Source organism: Arvicanthis niloticus, chromosome 3 (genome assembly GCF_011762505.2).
Source record: "Arvicanthis niloticus isolate mArvNil1 chromosome 3, mArvNil1.pat.X, whole genome shotgun sequence".
Classification (NCBI taxonomy): domain Eukaryota; kingdom Metazoa; phylum Chordata; class Mammalia; order Rodentia; family Muridae; genus Arvicanthis; species Arvicanthis niloticus.
This window is the reverse complement of record NC_047660.1, coordinates 116,718,245-116,738,304: the sequence shown is the minus strand read 5'-3', so window position 1 is coordinate 116,738,304 and position 20,060 is coordinate 116,718,245. Positions and strand designations below refer to the sequence as shown.

Here is a 20,060-nt window from a genome sequence, read left to right as displayed (position 1 = left end):
AAAAAAAGAATGTCTTTCTCTTGTGACTTCCTGTTATAATCTAGAAGCCATGCTGAGAATTAAAATTTTAGATTAAGTACAGACTGGCTCATCAATTCTTAGGTCATGTATATAAAATTGACATCAAATATTTATTTTAATCTCAGCTCACTTTTAAAATAGTCTGCCCATATGGATCCTTCTAATTTTTTGTCAGTTACCTAAAACTGCTAATATGTGTATTTGCCGTACAGCCTGCCAGTTTATTTACAAGTGAGAAAATTTGCACCATTCAGTAAACATCCTTCACAGACATGTTCTAGTGCCCTAGTTGTCTAGATCCTTGACGTGGATTAATTTCAACCTTTATTAATGGAATGAAGATGATTCTTCATTCTCCAAGTAATTGTGAGCTATACATTGTTTAGAAATGACCAAATAAACATAAAGAATAAGTAGCCTGAGGCCAGCTCTGTCTATAGCTTTTTAGACCATGACTTTCCTCAGTGCTAGGACATACGAATTCCAGCCCTGACATTCCCATGCTCATTTTTCAGTGGGCAGCATGCTTGCATGGTCCATAGCCTCCCTCTTACCCTCCCATTCATTGCCTATCTACAAATATGATTTTAAGCTAAGTGCCCAGATACTGTTGCCTATTATCTGATTTGACAATCAACTCGATTACTTCAGATTTACTTACAGCCTCGAAGATGGAATTCCCTGAGCAGCAGAAATTGCCTTCCTCATTCGTTGAGCCTTTAGACAAGGGAGAAATGGAGTTTAAGATGCCAAGCAAGCCTGGTGAAGACTTTGAACACGCTGCCTTAGTTCCTCAGCCAGACACAAGTAAAACTCCCCAGGATAAAAAGGATCTCCAAGGCATGGAAGGAGAAGTGTTGCCTCCCATTCCATCTGAGCAGACTTTTGGTACCAGTCTGGAAGACATAAAACAGAGCACAGAGCCAAGCATAGCAGTGCCTAGCATTGGCCTCTCAGCAGAGCCACTAGCTCCAAAAGAGCAGAAAGACTGGTTCATCGAAATGCCCATGGAATCAAAGAAGGATGAATGGGGTTTAGCTGCCCCAATATCTCCTGGCCCCTTGACACCCATGAGGGAAAAAGATGTGCTGGAGGATATCCCAAGATGGGAAGGGAAGCAGTTTGACTCTCCCATGCCAAGCCCCTTCCACGGTGGAAGTTTCACTCTTCCCTTAGATACTATGAAGAACGAGAGAGTCACAGAAGGGTCACAACCCTTTGCCCCTGTCTTTTTCCAGTCAGATGACAAAGTGTCTCTGCAGGACACCAGTGGTCTAGCGACTTCCAAAGAGAGTTCTAAAGATGAGGAGTCACACAAAGATAAAGCAGACAAAGTGGCAGATGTTCCTGTCTCAGAAGTTACCACTTTGCTGGGAGATATTCATACTCCAGTTGTGGAAGGCTATGTCAGAGAGAATGTTTCAGGAGAAGAAAAGGGTACCACAGATCAAGAGAAAAAAGAGACTTCTGCACCCAGTGTACAAGAACCTACACTCACTGAAACTGTACCAGAGACAAAGCTTGAAGATAAATCAATGGTTTCCATCGAAGAAGCTGTGGCAAAAGAAGAGGAATCCTTGAAATTAAGAGATGATAAAACAGGTGTAATTCAGACTTCCACCGAACATTCTCTCCCCAAGGAAGACCAGAAAGGCCAAGAACACACAGCTGATGACTTAAAACAGGACTCCTTCCCTATAAGTCTGGAACAAGCAGTTGCAGATGCAGCCATGACCTCCAAGACCTTGGAGAAAGTTACATCTGAGCCAGAGGCAGTAAGCGAAAAAAGAGAAATCCCGGGAACTTTTGAAGAGAAAACAGCTGACAAAGATAAGCTTGAAGGTGCTGGGTCTGCAACAATAGCCGAGGTTGAGATACCATTTTATGAAGATAAATCAGGGATGTCCAAGTACTTTGAAACATCTGCATTGAAAGAAGATGTGACAAGACGCACTGAGTTGGGCAGTGATTACTACGAGCTGAGTGACTCGAGAGGAAGTGCCTCAGAATCTCTTGATACTGTATCTCCCAAGAACCAAGATGATGAAAAGGAGCTTCTGGCAAAAGCATCCCAGCCTAGTCCTCCAGCACAGGAAGCAGGGTACAGCACTTTTGCCCAGAGCTATACATCTGATCATCCATCCAAGTTACCTGAAGAACCAAGTTCTCCTCAAGAGAGAATGTTCACTATTGACCCCAAAGTTTATGGGGAGAAAAGGGACCTTCATAGTAAGAATAAGGATGATCTGACACTTAGTCGAAGCTTAGGGCTTGGTGGAAGGTCTGCAATAGAACAAAGAAGCATGTCCATCAACTTGCCTATGTCTTGCCTTGATTCCATTGCCCTTGGGTTTAACTTTGGCCGGGGCCATGATCTTTCCCCTCTGGCTTCTGATATTCTAACCAACACTAGCGGAAGCATGGATGAAGGAGATGATTACCTGCCCCCCACCACACCTGCAGTGGAGAAGATTCCTTGCTTTCCAATAGAGAGCAAAGAGGAAGAAGATAAGACAGAGCAAGCAAAAGTGACTGGAGGTCAAACTGTTCAAGTTGAAACATCCTCCGAGTCACCCTTCCCAGCCAAAGAATATTACAAAAATGGTACTGTCATGGCCCCTGACCTGCCTGAGATGCTAGATCTGGCAGGAACCAGGTCCAGATTAGCTTCTGTGAGTGCAGATGCTGAGGTTGCCAGGAGGAAATCAGTCCCATCAGAGGCTGTGGTTGCAGAAAGTAGTACCAGTTTGCCACCTGTTGCTGATGAAAGCCAAGTCACTGCAAAACCAGACAGTCAACTTGAAGATATGGGATACTGTGTGTTCAACAAGTACACAGTCCCTCTCCCATCACCAGTTCAAGACAGTGAGAATTTGTCAGGAGAGAGTGGTTCATTTTATGAAGGAACCGATGACAAAGTCCGTAGAGATTTGGCCACTGACCTTTCACTAATTGAAGTAAAACTTGCAGCTGCTGGAAGAGTCAAAGATGAGTTCACTGCTGAGAAAGAGGCATCCCCACCCACTTCTGCTGACAAATCAGGACTGAGTAGGGAGTTTGACCATGACAGGAAAGCTAATGACAAGCTGGATACTGTCCTAGAAAAGAGTGAAGAGCATGTTGATTCAAAAGAACATGCCAAGGAGTCAGAAGAGGTTGGGGAGAAAGTAGAGCTCTTTGGATTAGGTGTAACCTATGAGCAAACCTCCATCAAAGAACTGGTAACAACTAAAGATACATCACCCGAGAAAGCAGAGAAAGGCCTCAGTTCAGTGCCAGAGGTAGCTGAGGTCGAACTGACCACAAAAGCTGATCAAGATCTAGATTTTGCTGCAAAGAAAGCTGAGCAGAGTCAGTTAGATATAAAAGTCAGTGACTTTGGACAGATGGCTTCTGGGATGAATGTAGATGCTGGGAAAGCCATAGAGCTTAAGTTTGAGGTTGCTCAGGAGCTGACTCTCTCATCCGAAGCACCCCAAGAAGCAGATTCATTCATGGGTGTTGAGTCTGGCCACACAAAGGAAGGAGTCAAAGTCAATGAAACAGAAGTCAAAGAGAAGGTGGCAAAGCCTGACTTGGTGCATCAGGAGGCTGTAGACAAAGAAGAGTCCTATGAGTCTAGTGGTGAGCATGAAAGCCTCACTATGGAGTCCCTGAAGCCGGATGAGGGAAAGAAAGAAACATCTCCAGAGACATCGCTGATTCAAGATGAAGTTGCCGTCAAACTGTCGGTAGAAATCCCTTGCCCACCTCCAGTTTCTGAGGCTGATTCATCCACTGATGAGAAGGCTGAGGTCCAAATGGAATTTATTCAGCTGCCAAAAGAAGAGAGCACAGAGACTCCGGATATACCTGCCATACCTTCTGATGTCACCCAGGAGCAGCCTGAAGCAGTTGTGTCTGAACCAGCAGAGTTCCCATGTGAAGAAGAAGAGATAGAAGCTGGGGGAGAGTATGACAAACTGCTCTTCCGCTCAGATACCCTCCAGATCTCTGACCTGCTTGTCCCAGGAAATAGGGAGGAGTTTGTGGAGACCTGCCCAGGTGAGCACAAAGGTGTGGTTGAGTCTGTGGTGACCATCGAAGATGATTTCATCACTGTAGTACAAACCACAACTGATGAGGGGGAGTCGGGGTCCCACAGTGTGCGCTTTGCAGCTCCAGCTCAGCCTGAGGAAGAAAGGAGACCATTCCCTCATGATGAAGAGCTTGAAGTAGAGATGGCAGCAGAAGCCCAGGCAGAACCCAAGGATGGCTCTCCAGATGCTCCAGCTACACCTGAGAAAGAAGAGGTTGCATTCTCAGAATATAAAACAGAAACCTATGACGATTACAAAGACGAGACTACCATTGATGACTCCATTATGGACGCTGACAGCCTGTGGGTGGACACTCAAGGTGTGCTTCTTTTTCAATCTTCTCCCAAATAAGACCCAATAACCTAGTGGGGAATTTGATTTCCACTTTTAAAATTTAAAGAATATATAATACGTCTCTATTTACTTTACATTGTGTTACATATATGAAGGGTTTTGTACATCTGTCACTAATGTTCTCACTCTTCTTGTTGCCATGGTTTGCTTTGATCCGCAGATGATGATAGAAGCATCTTGACAGAGCAGTTAGAAACTATTCCTAAAGAGGAGAGAGCTGAGAAGGAAGCTCGGAGACCGTCTCTCGAGAAACATAGAAAAGAAAAACCTTTTAAAACCGGGAGAGGCAGAATTTCCACTCCTGAAAGAAAAGTAGCTAAAAAGGAACCTAGCACGGTCTCCAGGGATGAAGTGAGAAGGAAAAAAGGTTCATTTAACAATCACTTCTTTTAAAAATGTGTGGTGTTTTTTTTTTAATTAATTTGTTATTGCTCTTTTGACAAAGCAACTTGCCTAACTGGTTACTTATAAAACTCTTGTTCATTTTTTCATTCTAAATGTTTACTTTCTTTCCTGATGGTGTGCTTTTTTTGTGTTTTCTTATTCATAGCAGTTTATAAGAAGGCTGAACTTGGTAAAAAATCAGAAGTTCAGGCCCACTCTCCTTCCAGGAAACTCATTTTAAAACCTGCTATCAAATACACTAGACCAACTCATCTCTCCTGTGTTAAGCGGAAAACCACAGGTGACTGCTCGATTCTGCAATGTGGCTGGCAAACATAGATGTGTTTTTTTTTTTTTTTTTTAAGTCTCATTACTGTAAAAGCTTCTTCATTTTGTTTTACTTCCAAATCTCAGCAATCATGAACAGTTTTGCTATTAAGTGTCTTGTATCATTATTCTTTTTTTTTTCCCTCCCTGCAGAAGAGGTCATGACCATCTGTTTCTTTGTCATGCTCAGACATAGCAGTGCGTGATTGTATCTTGGCCTTGTGCTCTATTGTCACGGTCTGGGGATCCCTATTTTCATTCTGTGTGTTTGGTTAGACGATGGCGATGAATTTAACCGTGGTATGCATTCTCATTAATTTGCTTCTTTATCTCCTCCATGCTTAAATCCATGTATATTTGTCCTATTTCCTCTATTTTTTACTGCCAAATCTGTTACTGATGTTGACTTTACTGAGACAATGTATGCTGACTTAGACTTTGGAAATGAGAAACCCCCTGGAGTAAGACTAATTTTTCAAGATTATTTTTCTTTAGATGGGAAAAAAAAAAGAAGAAAGAAACTGATGTCTGTCCTATCAGATTTTATTCATCATGTTCAAAGTGAACACCTTTTCAATCTCCTGTGCTTCATCTTTGAGATTTTCTTAAAGATGTTCATCCAAATTGTCAAATGTTCTAATATAATTCAATATGCAAAATTCTAAGTTAAAACTCCACTCCCTTAAGAGTGAATTAAAATAGACATAAATACATTTTCTATAATTTCAGCTCTGGGGAGGCAGAAACAGGGGACTCTTTACATAGATCTCAAGTGTGGGGCTAGCCTGGGCTATTCTGAGATATCTAGGCTACATATAAGGAGGAAGAGACATTTCTGTTTGGCCTTCTACTTATTTCTGCCTCTCCCAAATATACACACCCATAAGCTTAAAATCTAGCACAAGAAAAGAATAAAACATAGGAGAATTCACGAGGAAATGAGCTGTAGCAATGGCTTTGTTTTTATAAACACTCACTCTTCTTACAGAGGACTCGAGTTTGATTCCCAGTACCCACATGTCAGTCCACAACATCTATAACTCCAGTTCCAAAAAATTCAACCCCATCTTCTGGCCTCTGTGTGCACTGTACATATCTTGTACACTTACATTCAGGCAAAATACCCATACACATAAAATAAAAATCTTTTAAAAATAAATCCTAATAAAAATCTATATAGCTCTCTACAGTGCAATTTATTTTAAAATTTCACTGTAGAGTAACAGGTTATTTACTTTGTGTACCAAATTATGCCATGATAATCTTAGTTTTAAATTTTCTTCGTATCTATGTGGATATTCTTACAGTCTACAAAATATCAGAAAGACATCTGCTCCTTTTCATTATTCATTGCAAATGGCTTCATATAGAGTTTTGATCACTTTAAAGATTAGCAGCGATACCATTAACCTTCCTGAGGGAAAAAAATCAGAGCCATTGATCTTTTAGAACAACCACCAAAAGTTGCTAGTATTTTTGTTTGTTTAGATTTTATATTTGGGGCTTGAGCTTTAGGGTTCTATGCTTTTTGAGACAAAGTATTTGTATATATCCTAGGTCAACCTTAAATTCATGATCTTCCTGTCTTAGCCTCCCCTATGTTGGGATTGCAAGCATGCACCACCATGCTTGGCCAAAACTTCTAGTAGCATGTGTTTGTGACCTACATATAGAAACCACAAGGCATACTTTATGCAAGAACAATATCCCAGCCAAGGTCTGAATTTGGAAGACTCTTCTATACACAAACTTTGAGAGAGACTCAGGGTACAGAGCATTTCAAAGTTAGAAATCAGGAGTTAACATATACAACTCCAAATATTGTATCTTGATCCAGCTAAGTATATCATGTTTTTAGAAATTCTATTTTACCCAGAAAAAAAAATGCTTTGAGAGATATATTCTCTTAGATTGAACATTAAGAAATCTGTGTTCTACCTGAAAAGGTAAAAGATGCTATCAGAGTTATGCAATGTCAGAGGAAATACATAGTAGTTTGTAAATCGTTCATATGACATGCTTGCATGTCATTGGAACTTGCTTTACCATACTGAAAGTCAACCCTCCCTCCTTATATTCATTCATTAAAGGATTTTTAAAATTTCAGACTGACTAGAGTCTCCCCTTATTCTAGTCAAATACCAGGAGAAGCCAGCAGGAAAACCATAAAAAATGCAGATGTTATTGAATTAAAGCCAACTACATGTATGCTTTGCAGGAGCTTTAGACATGTCATAGATGGAGTCAATGACACCATTTTCATTGCTATGCTAGGATCAGAAAAGACCTCCTAGCCAGTCCTGATACAGTAGACACACTATGGGCAACCATTGTTTTCATGTAACAATTCACATGGCATAGGACCTTTTTATCCGAACTATTCTGAGGGCTTATAAGGATTTTTTTCCATGAGGATTTATCTGCCATAAATAAACAAATAAATAAATGAGGATAAAGTAAACATACAAGCTAGAGTGTTTTACTTCTGAGGACATCAGTCAAATACTGCTATTCTTAAACACAAAGGATTATCAATTCAGGTAAGTCATCCACACAGCATATAGGGTGGGGTGGAGTTTAAAATTGAGACCAGAAGCAAACAACAGTATTGAGAGAAACAGCAGTAACAGATGCAGTAACTGTGTCATACAGGAAGTGCATGTGTAGAACACATCTTGTACTTACTGAACTTGAAGTCTCTCACTCTCTGTCCCTGAGAAGTTGTTCTCTTTCCCTTCTAATGGTACAATTTCACTTCAGAGAAGTATGTCAATCATAATGCCAAGCGAAGAGGTGTGCAGGCAGAGGGGTTTGCTGATCATGATAGCCTGAGAAATAAAATGCAGAAAAATCTGTAGGTTAGCCAGTGACTTCTAGAAGAGGAGGGTTGGACATTTCTGTATCATTCCAACCCCCAAACCAATCATATTCCTTTCCTTTAACTAGGCAGCATTTGTTTTGATGTTCTGTGACTGTTGATCTAAAGATTCTATGTGTATACGGTAGATACTCAAAAGTACCTTGATGACCCATAGGAAAATGAGCATGCGCTCTGTGCTCCCTCGTACTTCCGCAGACAATAGTCTGCGTTAATCTGCACATGCTATAGTTGGAGCTACATAATGTGTTACTGTTACCCAAGTTCCTTTGGCTACTGAATTTGAGACTCAAAAGCAAGCGATTTGTACTTTGCATTAGTCTTGTGACGTAGTAGAACACCCAAATGTGTTTTCTCGTGAAAACACATTTATGTGAGTTTGGGACTCTAAGTTGTTTATTTTCTTTACAACAGCAGCAACTGGTGAATCAGCTCAGGCTCCCAGTGCATTTAAACAGGCGAAGGACAAAGTCACTGTGAGTAAAACAACAAGTTCACTCTTCTCTTTCATTCAACTTTTGGTATTTGTTCAATGTCTTACAAAGTTTAGGTATTATGTAGACAATTATATTTCTTTTTAAATGTCCATTTTAACCTATTTGTAGCATCCAAGTCAAAACTGACATTATCTAGAATGATGGATGATGGTAGTTGGGGAGGACACATCTCGATTTGCTGTTACCAAGATAACATACAGAAAACTGCACGATGAGTTGCCAAAAGTGGGGAGGAAAAAAAATCACTTAGATTTTTTTATAGGACATACTTTAGCTTATAATTTATAATTAATGTATTATTTTACATTTTCACTATAAGTCTAAATGAAACTATGAAGATGAGTGAAAAGTAATATTAACTATAATTCATTTCACTAAAAATGGCTACAGTTATCATTTTAATTTTTTAAGTCTTTGTTTTTCTCCTCCTTATAGGTTTAGTAACAAAAAAAGAAAATACCTTATATAGAGAATAGTGAGGATTTTTAATGACCATTTTAATGACAATGTGGCATTTCACTGGGTGATATTTGGATCTCTACTGTGTATTTCTCACTTTAAAAAAAAACTTATTTTATCATGTCTGAATCCTGAATATTTTTATCCATGTCATCTCTTAATATTCTAAAACTTCCTGTATAATAATTTAGTTGAGAAAATTAAATATAGTAATTTTCCCTCTTTATAGGTTTAGTAACAAAAAAGAACACACTGAATATTGATTTTTAATTTAATAGTAATCATTATTAATAACCATTTTAATGACAACATGACATTCTAACATGACATTCTACTATGTTTTAAAAAGACAAAAACCAACATGAAATGTTTTTGCTCTTTTTATGAATGGAAGAAAACCAATTAAGGTCCATTAATGAAATTCTAAATTTACAATGAAAAATTTGAATGATTTCAGTAAGTAGCTTATGAGACAATTTTGGCAACCTTACAACCCTATGATATTTAAATCACAGTTCTTAGTTTATCAAATATGGTAGCATTTTACACTTCCACTTTCCTATTAAATAGGCAGTGTTTTGTTTCCAATTTTGACCAAAATTTCAGTAATCATCTCAAACTGAGGGTCTTTATTTGATAAGAAGAAATAATTCAGTGTTTATATGAGTAATTACAAATCAGATTTGTTAATAAATAGTAAGTAATGAGGCTTTTGATCATATTAGCAATTTATGAAGAAAAATTTTGTAAATTCATTCCTTCCACATTCTTGTTTAAAAACTAAAAAATCACAATTCACTTTTGATAATGTCACTTCAAGATAAAAGCTCAGAACAACTCAAACTATAAATTCTAAGTAATGAAAAAGAAAGTTTTATTTTCATATTATAGTTGGTGGTGTAACAAAAAAGAATTTGCCAGGAAAAATGGCCAGAGCACTGTTGCATAATTAAAATGAGCCTAATATCTTTGTTTTCCCTAATCAGGATGGAATAACCAAGAGCCCAGAAAAACGTTCTTCCCTCCCAAGACCTTCCTCCATCCTCCCTCCTCGCAGGGGTGTATCAGGAGACAGAGAAGAAAACTCCTTCTCTCTGAACAGCTCCATCTCATCAGCACGACGGACCACCAGTAGGTCAACCTACTTTGTTTTTCTTTAATCCTTTAAATGGAAAAGAAGCTTACTTAAGTTTGTAGTATTTAAATAAAATGAGCCTGTATTAAAAAAAGATATTATCTTTGTAGATAAAACTTAGAAATTCTAAGATTGTAGATTGTTCCAAAATAATGCTTTGTGTCAAAATTGTTGATGGAAGAAATGGCAATAGATTGTCTTTATATCTACTGAGTTCAAGATAGTCTTTTTAGAAGGATGTTTCTCTCTTGATTCAAACTTAAAACAAAAAAATTCTGAAAAGAAAATTAATAGAAGAAAATACCCATTGAATTGCTTTATAGATCTGTACACTGTTAACACTTACTAGAATAACACTCATTGTAAAATCTAAATGGCAAACCTAAAAACCAAGGCTAGGGAGATAGTTCAGTAGGGAAAGTACTTCTACAAAATCACAAGCATCTGAATTGGGCTCTCTAGCACCAATATGAAACTGGGCACAGTGGTGGACATGTATAACCCCAGCAGGCAGAAGCATCTCTGAACTCAGTGGCCAGAAAACTTAGCTAATCTATGAGCCCCAAGTTCAGTAAGAGACCTTGATTCAAACTCTAGGTGAAGATCAATAAAGACTTAATGTTGACCTCGAGCTTCTACACACACAATGTGTTCATACACGTACACAGAGAGAAAAATGAAAATTCTACTTAATTTCTCTTTTAAAATGTTATGCCAAATGACCTTTAATGTGACGTGGCCTGTACAGTATCTTTGATCTCATTTGATTACTGACCCATAATGAACTGATCCACAATCATAGCAATCTGTGTGGTCTGTGTAATGTTGAGCTACTGTAGATAACATTGCTGCTGAGGCTATCTAGAAGATCCTGTATCAGGTTGTTATCCTTTTTCATTCAATGAAAATAAGCTACCATGTTTAGCACATATTAGATACAAGACCTTTAAGGCATCTTTTCAACTTGACTCAGTTAACAACAATTCTGGTGGTCATTTGTTAGAAGTTTCAATTCAAGGACAAGATAACCTAACAGACCGAATAATAATGGTTAGATTTGGTCTTCAGTCCACTGATGGCTTCACAATTCTCCTTAACACCTTCACCTTGATTGGAAGAACCTAGATGCTCTACAAATGTGCTATAAAACTACATGTCAAACCAGCTCTCTGTAATATACAAACTACTATATAATGATGGAAAGTGCTTCTACGTTCATGTTGTAGCTGATTTTCATTCAGCATTTGCTTTCAGAGATTTGATAATAATCGCCCTACTGAGACATAACTCCCATACCTGACACTTAGTGGTTTGTCTACAGTGAAAATGTCATGGTCATTGCAGCCCTTATGCTTAGCATCGTTTATTTGGAAATATTTGCATCCTTTGAAGTCTATGCTAGAAAGGCTTTGACAACCTCAAAACTCTTTTTTTCCAAAGCAAAAGTAAATTGTTGGAATAAATTACCAGGGGACATTTAAGAATAAGTAATCCTCAGGGAAGCAACTTTCCCCTCACCTATCTATGGTTGGAACTGGACATACACAAGAAGCCAGAAGAGGGTAAGACAGACAAACGTATCAAAGGCTCCCCAGAGGAATGTCTTCAAGTATGCCTATATGTGTTGCTATGGAAACAAAATGGCACTTTCTAAATAAACCCACCTCTTTGAGCCTCCCTGTTCTGCCCTTTAAGAGGTTTATAATGTTCTGAGCCAGTGCTGTTATGATATTCTAGCTTAAATTTGTTTTCTAGACTATTGCCTTGTGTCATGTGATAACAAGTATAACTGACATATTGACATCTACAAATATCGGATCTATTTTAGCTCCCCACAGCAATAGCAAAAACATACATGGGCAATTAGAAGGGCAAGCATTTTGCTCTCTTCTGTTTCCCTGCCATCTCCTTAGCTACACTCAGCAATGTCCTGGCATGTATGCAACCTTTGGAAAGAATTTGAGGGAAATAATACTATGCAGGAATCTCATGAACTCTGGGAGAATGAAGCGTTTGTAGTCCTGGATGTAGGAGAGACGGGGAGATTGGTTCACTTAACTTAATGTACAATAAAATTTCCTATTAAATGTGTTAGTTTGAAACTTTCTGAACTCTCAATACAAACTTTTCAGTTTAACGTTGAAGCCCTAAAAGCTAAAAACTATGGGGAGTATGTGCATGTATTCACTGTGTCATGTGTACATCTAAGTCTCAGAATAGATGTACTTGCAGGAAGAAATGAATGATCCATGTGCCATTCAGGAGTCTTCCCACAATCAGAGATGCATGTAACACAATAAATATATGCTGTTTCTAACTGCAGGTCATTCATAGGCCTCCATAGTCATACAAACAGAAAAAATAGTTTCCAGTGATTCCCAATAAGAACTATGAGACCAAATAGGAAAAAGATACACATTTTAAATTTATATATTAACATATATCCAAAAATGCTACCAGTTTATGAACCTAATGGAAGGAAAGGATTTTCTCACCTCATTAAGCATTATTGTGATCTTTCATAAAGAGTTCGGAATGCATCTGAATTAAGTACTGTGTGATTATTAACTTTGTGTGGGAAGAAGACTACCTTGAGAATTTTCTAATGCTCTGATGTAATTTTCTTTTCTTTCCTCGTGTGTGTGTGTGTGCACGCGCGCACACGCACACTTTACCTATTTATTACCATAGGGTCAGAACCAATTCGCAGAGCAGGAAAAAGTGGCACCTCAACGCCTACTACCCCTGGATCTACTGCAATCACCCCTGGCACTCCTCCGAGCTACTCTTCACGTACCCCAGGTACCCCTGGAACCCCAAGCTATCCCAGGACACCAGGAACCCCCAAATCTGGCATCTTGGTGCCCAGTGAGAAGAAAGTTGCCATCATCCGCACTCCTCCAAAGTCCCCAGCTACTCCTAAGCAGCTTCGGCTTATTAACCAACCACTGCCAGACCTGAAGAATGTCAAATCCAAAATCGGATCAACTGACAACATCAAGTACCAACCTAAAGGCGGTCAGGTAAGAGCTCCGTGAACATGTACTTGATATCAGATGATCAATCCCACTCACGGTTAAACTTCTTTTTGTGCATTATAATCTGACAGTCTTGTACACAGGAGATGGAGATGTTATAGGGTCACGGGGTCCCATTCATTGCTGAGTGTGGCTCTTGTCTGGAGAATCAAGCTTAGGAAATACATTGAAAATCATTTGCTACATCCTATCCTTCTGGTCATTATTGGTTACTGGTTGACTTAACCATATGTGTGCAAGGATCCCTTAGTTGGTTTCTGGAATGGGTCTCTGCAGCTTTGTAAATTTGGATATATTAAAGTTAGCTTTGTGATCCTGAAAGAAAATGAGGCAAATAGTCCCACAGAATATTAATATGCTATGGGATGGTTCAACTCCATAGGGCTTTTTACATTATTCTTGAAATAAAGGACAAACAGCAATGTGTTCCTTTTGAATGCTCATTAGATCCCAGATTTGCCGGAATCTCGGTGCTTTTTCTGTCACTTCTCTACTTGTCTCCTGTAATTTCTGCCTCTGACTTATGCTATCCTTCCTTCCTGCCAAAAAAATTCTATCTTAGGAGGTTTCAGAGAAGGCTCTTGCTGAAGTGAGAGGTTTTCATGCATTGCTTCCCACCTTCAATACCAGAATTCCTTGCTGCTGATTCCTTAGCATCAGCTTTCGCTGGTTTTACAATTCTGTCCTAGGAAGCCCAAAGCATAAGAAAAGTCATCCAATGGGCCATGGGGGAAGGAGCAATGAGACCCTTTAGGAACAACTGTTAGTAGTGTGCTCACAGATATAAGTTCACAGGAAGATGCTGCGAAAATATGAGGTGTAAGAAAGCTTTAAAGCCAGCCACAAATGTAACCGAAATTCTAACAAATCTAATCTACAATTAAAAAAAAATAAGAACAGACATCACCTCATTATTCTTAAACTCATCAGTTTTTCCCATCTAATAGAAGAAACCCTTTGGGATCACGTAGAAATAGCCATCTGTTGCGTATTTAGTATCTTATGTAAGTGATTTAGAAGAGTAACTTAAGTAAAGTTTTAACCTTAAATGGAATGTTCTTTGCTGTGGCTTTTAAAAGAGAGGTGTCTGAAACTGATTAACCTGTTTTGAGACAAGGTTTTCCTGCAAAGCCCAATTGGTCTTCTTTAATTAATGCCCCTGCCTCAGCTCTCCACATGCTGAGACTACAGTACAGATTCCCTTGTCATAAAAACTCCCATGTCCTCAGGCTCTCCTTCACTAAATGTGGCTTTTCTGTGTCCTGGAGATCTTGATTTTTTTTTAAATCAATTATCTATCTCTTGATTCACAAACAAATGTTAATCATTTCTATAACATCATATAGAAACTAAAGAAAATTTAATAAATATAAAAAGGCATTGATACCATTTTGTAGAAACTGTATAGTATATGATTTTTTTTAAGAGTTCCTAAACATTATCCAAACCTCCTTATTGTGGTTTTAGCCATTGATTTGCAAGACTCTTTAAGATTAAATCAATACAAAAATAAGAGGATATCCATTTTTTTTTCTCTTTTTGTTTGTTTGTGTCCCTAGGCTCACTTCAGGTTGACCTTCACAAAAATTGGTAATTCATATAATTGGTTTAAAATGTCTTATTCCTTTAGTATGAGATAAAGCACCCCCAGAAATTATGTTTAAGGGCTAATTAAGGCATATTAACCAAAATTACATCAAGAACTAAAATAGCTTCAAAATCATGATGTTGTTTTTTAAATATCTTCTTTCTCTGAGCTATTGTTAGCCCAATGCAAAGTCCCCTATCTTAGCCCTAGACAATGTGGAAACAAATTCACAATAGAGAAGTGGTTCAGTGACTTTTGTTGCAGAAGCAGGAGATATTTCTTCACCAAGGTGAAAGGCACAGAGAAAATATTTGCTCTCTAATTTGTAGTGGATAAGATACATTAATTATATTTATAAATTGTGCTATCTTTATAGAAAATATATATCTCAACATTGTAGCATTTTCTTCCTAAAAACCCCTTAGAGAGTATCTTCTCAAATACTAGAGGTGAGGAAAGCTTCTTTTTTGTGGGGGGGAGTTCATTGGAGAGTTTGACTAGAGGTTTCTGTTATTCCTTTATAGAATGAGTGGGAGATATTTTATGTTAGGATGTCATAGAAATTATCAGGCTCGTTTTGTTAAAGACCTGTATTACTTGATTGAGCATCTGTACATGCACACCACTGGAACAAGCATAAGCCAGCAGCATGCTACTGTCAGTTACAAATGTATTCTCTTTGAGTGGGCAGCCATCAACCCAGAACCATCAAAGAAGACAGAGCCATCCTGTACCTTGTGCAGAAACTAGTTTTACAATAGCGACATGCAGGAATTTGTATGCTTATCGTTTGTTGCAATCGGAACATTCGCTGCTTTCTGTATTTGTAGCTTTTGTACCTGTGTTTCTTATCTTTTATGTTAAAGTCTAGTTTCTGTCACCAGAGAAGCTCAGTGCAGTTCACTGAGGCAAGCCTGTTGGAATAGACACATTAGTAGAATGTGATAAGCTTTACAGACAGAAATATGGTTAGTCCTTCAGCTCTAACGTGGCCTCCTTCTGCCTCTACTCACAGGGGAAAAAATGCAATCATTAATTTGCTGAAGAGAGTGAACTTGACTCTTTCACTCCAGCTACACTACAACTATCTTATTAAATATTTTAAATTGAAACTATCTGTGGCGAGGTTGTTGATCTCAATTTAATCTAAATTTTAAGTTAATATTTGCCCTTTAAGAATTAGATTAACAAACATGTAGCTTAAGAAAATTTAGGCAACTTGATGAACTCTTCTGTTTTACCTTTCCTGTGAGTCAGGTTTTGTAAGAAGGGCCTTTGATTTATATGGACTAGACCTATATGTGTTGAGACACTTCCCATTTTTTTTTCCCATCAACTGTATCAAGATCAGTTCTAAAACACACACTTTTCATGGTGTGGTATTATACATGGTGTCATTACAGCACTAGAGAAGCAGCAGGATGATTACAAGTTCAAGGCCAGCCTGAGCTACACAGTTGTGCCCTGTAAACAAACACAGCACAAGTTCTGTGGCCCTGAAATAGTTGCACATTGTTAATGGGGCCAGTCAACAGAACCTGTTTCCCCAGACTGCTCATTATTAGAGGAGTAGAGAAAGCAAAGTTGTGGCTATGTCTGTTGATTTGATTGATTGCCGTGTGAATTTTCATTCATTTCCTTGGTTTGTCATTCTCAGATTAGCTGACTCAGAGATAGTGCGATCTCCACAAAAGAGTAAGATCAAGACAGTAGCTAAGATTCATTCACCTAGGAAAAATCCAACAGTAAGATTGCCAATAGCACTAGGGCAGAAGTACAAGAGGGAGCAAGGCATTGTGTCGAAATCTAGACAGATTGGACAGGTTTTGGATTGACTTCTGTCTCCCACACCGAACGATGCTTTACATTATAAATTTGGTAGTCATTGGGGAGATCTACCATTAAAAAGACCGGTTAACTTTCTCACTGGGAAATGAGTGACTCTGAGGAAAAATAATCAACAGAAATAGGCTTTTTAAATTAGAGAATTTTTAGATCCTAAAACATTCAAAATGATATTGACAAGGCCATCCCTGTAGATTGAATCATTTGTTTTGAAAATCATGAAATCATCAAATAATTAAATGTTAGCCTCGAAAAGATCTACGCAGCCGAACTTGGATTTGCAGCTTACAGTAAGTGAATAGGAATCAATGTTTGGCTTCTAATAATAGTAGTGAGTCCATTGAGACTAATTCTTAAGTTGAAATTTATGAAATAAAATTAGAAATACCTTTTATCCCCCACGGACTAGTAAAATAGCTCATTTAAATTCTATTTCATTTCTAGAATTATTTAAAATGCTATTACTAGGAGCAAGTCAATATAATTTTCCTTCTGGAAATAATTTATGTTTGAGGTTTTAGATGTAATGGTCTCCACAGTTTTAAGAGTTTTAAGAAGTTTTAACTTCTTCCATAGCTTATGTAAAACTTAGAATGTGGCATATTTAACAGTAGCTGTAAATCCTGTGCTAAACTCAGAGTTTTTATATTGAAAGTTTTGTTATGCCCTAGAGAACAGCCTAGTCATCATGTCTTCTGAATTTAAATGTTGACAAGAGTTCTTTGCCTTGGGCTCCTGGTGAGAGCTGCCAATGATACTTCTCTGCAAGGGACAAGCTATCTTGTCCATGTTAGAGATGAACTGTGATTCAAACCTTACCCAGCTAAAAATAGGATTCTATGCCCTTTTAAAAAAATTTGAGGTGCTTTCTGAAAACACTTAAAGGCTTCTTAATGCTCTCCAGAAGACTGAAGTTATTTAGATTTTGGATAGAAGATAAACTGGACCTTAAAGATATAGAAATGTGATTTAAAAAAAAAATCTATGTAAGAGAAGTATCCAAAACAAAAACAAACAAGTAAACAAAAACAGCAATGACCATAGCAGAACTAAATCCTTCTTTCTATATTTATTTTATTTGTCCTTCAAAGCATGCCAGTTCAAAAGACATATGAAAGAAATTATAAGAGTTATGACTGTTTCAGTATGTTACAGCACAGTAATGTCTTCCCAGGTCCTGATTTACTGTGGTTTTTAGGATGAATGCTTGACTTCCTGAATAAAGAAAATAAAACATTGGCCTCGAGTCTTGAGGCTGCAGTACAGCCGAGGTGATGTCAGGATGACCTAACATACGTCAGGTCTGGTTTTCTTACCTTGGCAACTGGAAAGAGTGCTTCCACATGGCCAGTAATGGCCAATGGTCACTCTGGAGCAGTTGCAAGAAGGTGGCCTTCAGAAGCCACAGGCATGGTGAAAAGCAGACCCAGGGATTCTTTGTTGATCTCCCTAGGGAACCAGGAATTCTTTCATGAATGAGAATCCTGACTTGGAAGTGTCAGGCAGACCAAGCATGCGCCTCTCTCATGCAGTGTACACTAACAGAAGAGGCAGGAAGTGGTTAGTAAATGAGTAACACTCTAGAGCTAAGAGGAGCGCTGACACACCCTGTGAGACCCTGGGCTAACCTACACTGTGCTACACCACTGAGTAAGCCAGAGCCCCATCACAGATAATCCAAGTATTTTTTTCACTCTTCCCGATTTTAGTTATATCTATAGAGGTAGGATACCTAAACCTGCAGAGCACTTGGCCTTTGAGGGTACAGGGAAATAGAGACTCATACATCATGACATGGATACAGTTGCAGTGTACACTCTTCTACATGACCATGAGCGGAAGTGAGTTGAAAGCCTCTACAGTTCTGCTTCCCCCCACCCCAATTCTAGTTTTCTCTGCCCCAGTATCTGGAAAGAAAAATGTTACCTCCAATTCCTTTTAGGTTAGGATTTTAAACCAGAAGATCGATTTTAGCAAAGTTCAGTCGAGATGTGGTTCCAAGGATAACATCAAACATTCTGCTGGGGGCGGAAATGTAAGTAGAAGCTTCCTTGAGGAAGCCGCCTTGATTGTGTGGAGCCTCCTGCACAGCCAGCACCCTCTTTCCTTCCTCATGACACACTACTTTCTCAACATGTGCCATCAAGGGTAGTGGCTTGCTTTTTTGGTGATGGGTGTCTCATCCTTTTCTGTCAGATCAGTTGAGAAGGGAAAGCTTCCTAGCAAACCCTCTTTACCTGCTAACTGTTTCCTGGCCTTTTCAGTCACCAGAATACTTCTGTCTCTATTCCTCTGAAAAAAAAAAAAAATGAGCTGGACTCATACCTTTCTGAACTCGATTTAAATTACTCGTGAAGCAAAGACTGATATATTTGAAAGTGCTCAGAGCATGTAATGCCAACCTTCCATGGTCCATTATTCATGAAAGCTGGGATATCTTTTCAAATAATATAAAATTGGCAAAGCAGGGTCCATCTATAATTCAAAGTGAAAAGACTGTAGTTCCAGCTTACATTCTACCCTGATGGGATTTTTCCTGTCTCTTTCATTTGGTGTAAATAATATCTTATGAAAAGAAATGAATACTGGATTCATGGTTGTTACATGTTGGTTGAGGCAGAGTTGAGGCAGTCAGTTCAACTCAAAGAAAGCATGGTTCCTCATAAAAGAAGGGTAATTCCAACAGGTGGATTATGCTGACTCTAGTTTTCTGCCATCTAAACATTAGGCTCTGGTCATCTGTGATTTAAGTAATGGACAGGGTATCAGACCTCAAATCTTCAGGAGTCTAAGAATCCCCCGTCTTCCCATTCTTCAGCTGGGCAGAAATGGATTTAAGCACTAAAAAGAATATATTAATCCCTTCTATAAAAGAGCAGTCACCCAGTAAACAAAGTAGACAGAGAAAAGTAGACTGTGCCATGGGAATCCCACAATCGTGTTTTCTGAGCTCCTTCATGGATGCTGCCCTATGCCTCGAGATAGACCACACTGACTTGCTCGCTCTCCTGAGTAGAAGCATACATAACATCATGTGCTCTTTCGCACAAGAAGCTCTGGTTCAGTTTATTCTCTTCAGAGGGCAGACGTACCTTGATGCCCTACATGCAAATGCCTCTAGTTCCAATACAGCAGTAAGAATAAGTTCAGATAACTTACGCTCTTATGCCAAGGTAAAGTGGAAGCTTTGGACCTGCAAAACACTGTTTTTAAATTTTCCTTAAGAGGAGAATCATTTGTTTTATTTATTGTGCACATCCCCAAGGAATCCTTATATCCTTAAATTCTTACATTCTTCTGATGCTTATGGACAATGGGCAATAGAAAACTGCTTCAAATACAGGTAGACAAAATATTTTAATGAAACATAAAAGCAAGAAAAATAGTATCATTTTCTAACCCACTAAGTCAAGATAAGAGAACAGTTTAGGGAAGCTCACTTAGAATTTTCTTCT

The 20,060-nt window shown here is 38.5% G+C and overlaps 1 protein-coding gene across 28 annotated transcripts in view; it reads left to right on the top strand.

Annotated features, from left to right (window-relative positions):
- Map2 (microtubule associated protein 2) overlaps positions 1 to 20,060 on the top strand; it is a 249,074-nt gene that overhangs the window by 219,836 nt on the left and 9,178 nt on the right. For 8 of the 28 annotated variants that reach the window (XM_076931745.1, XM_034497155.2, XM_076931747.1 and 5 more), the window contains 7 exons: positions 673 to 4,419; positions 4,615 to 4,821; positions 5,005 to 5,139; positions 8,458 to 8,519; positions 9,986 to 10,130; positions 12,826 to 13,157; positions 18,548 to 18,640. In XM_076931745.1, the coding sequence (XP_076787860.1) occupies positions 673 to 4,419; positions 4,615 to 4,821; positions 5,005 to 5,139; positions 8,458 to 8,519; positions 9,986 to 10,130; positions 12,826 to 13,157; positions 18,548 to 18,640 (4,721 nt within the window). The remainder of the gene's footprint in view (positions 1 to 672; positions 4,420 to 4,614; positions 4,822 to 5,004; positions 5,140 to 8,457; positions 8,520 to 9,985; positions 10,131 to 12,825; positions 13,158 to 18,547; positions 18,641 to 20,060) is intronic. The other 20 variants (XM_034497160.2, XM_076931748.1, XM_076931755.1 and 17 more) reach the window with 8 other exon arrangements.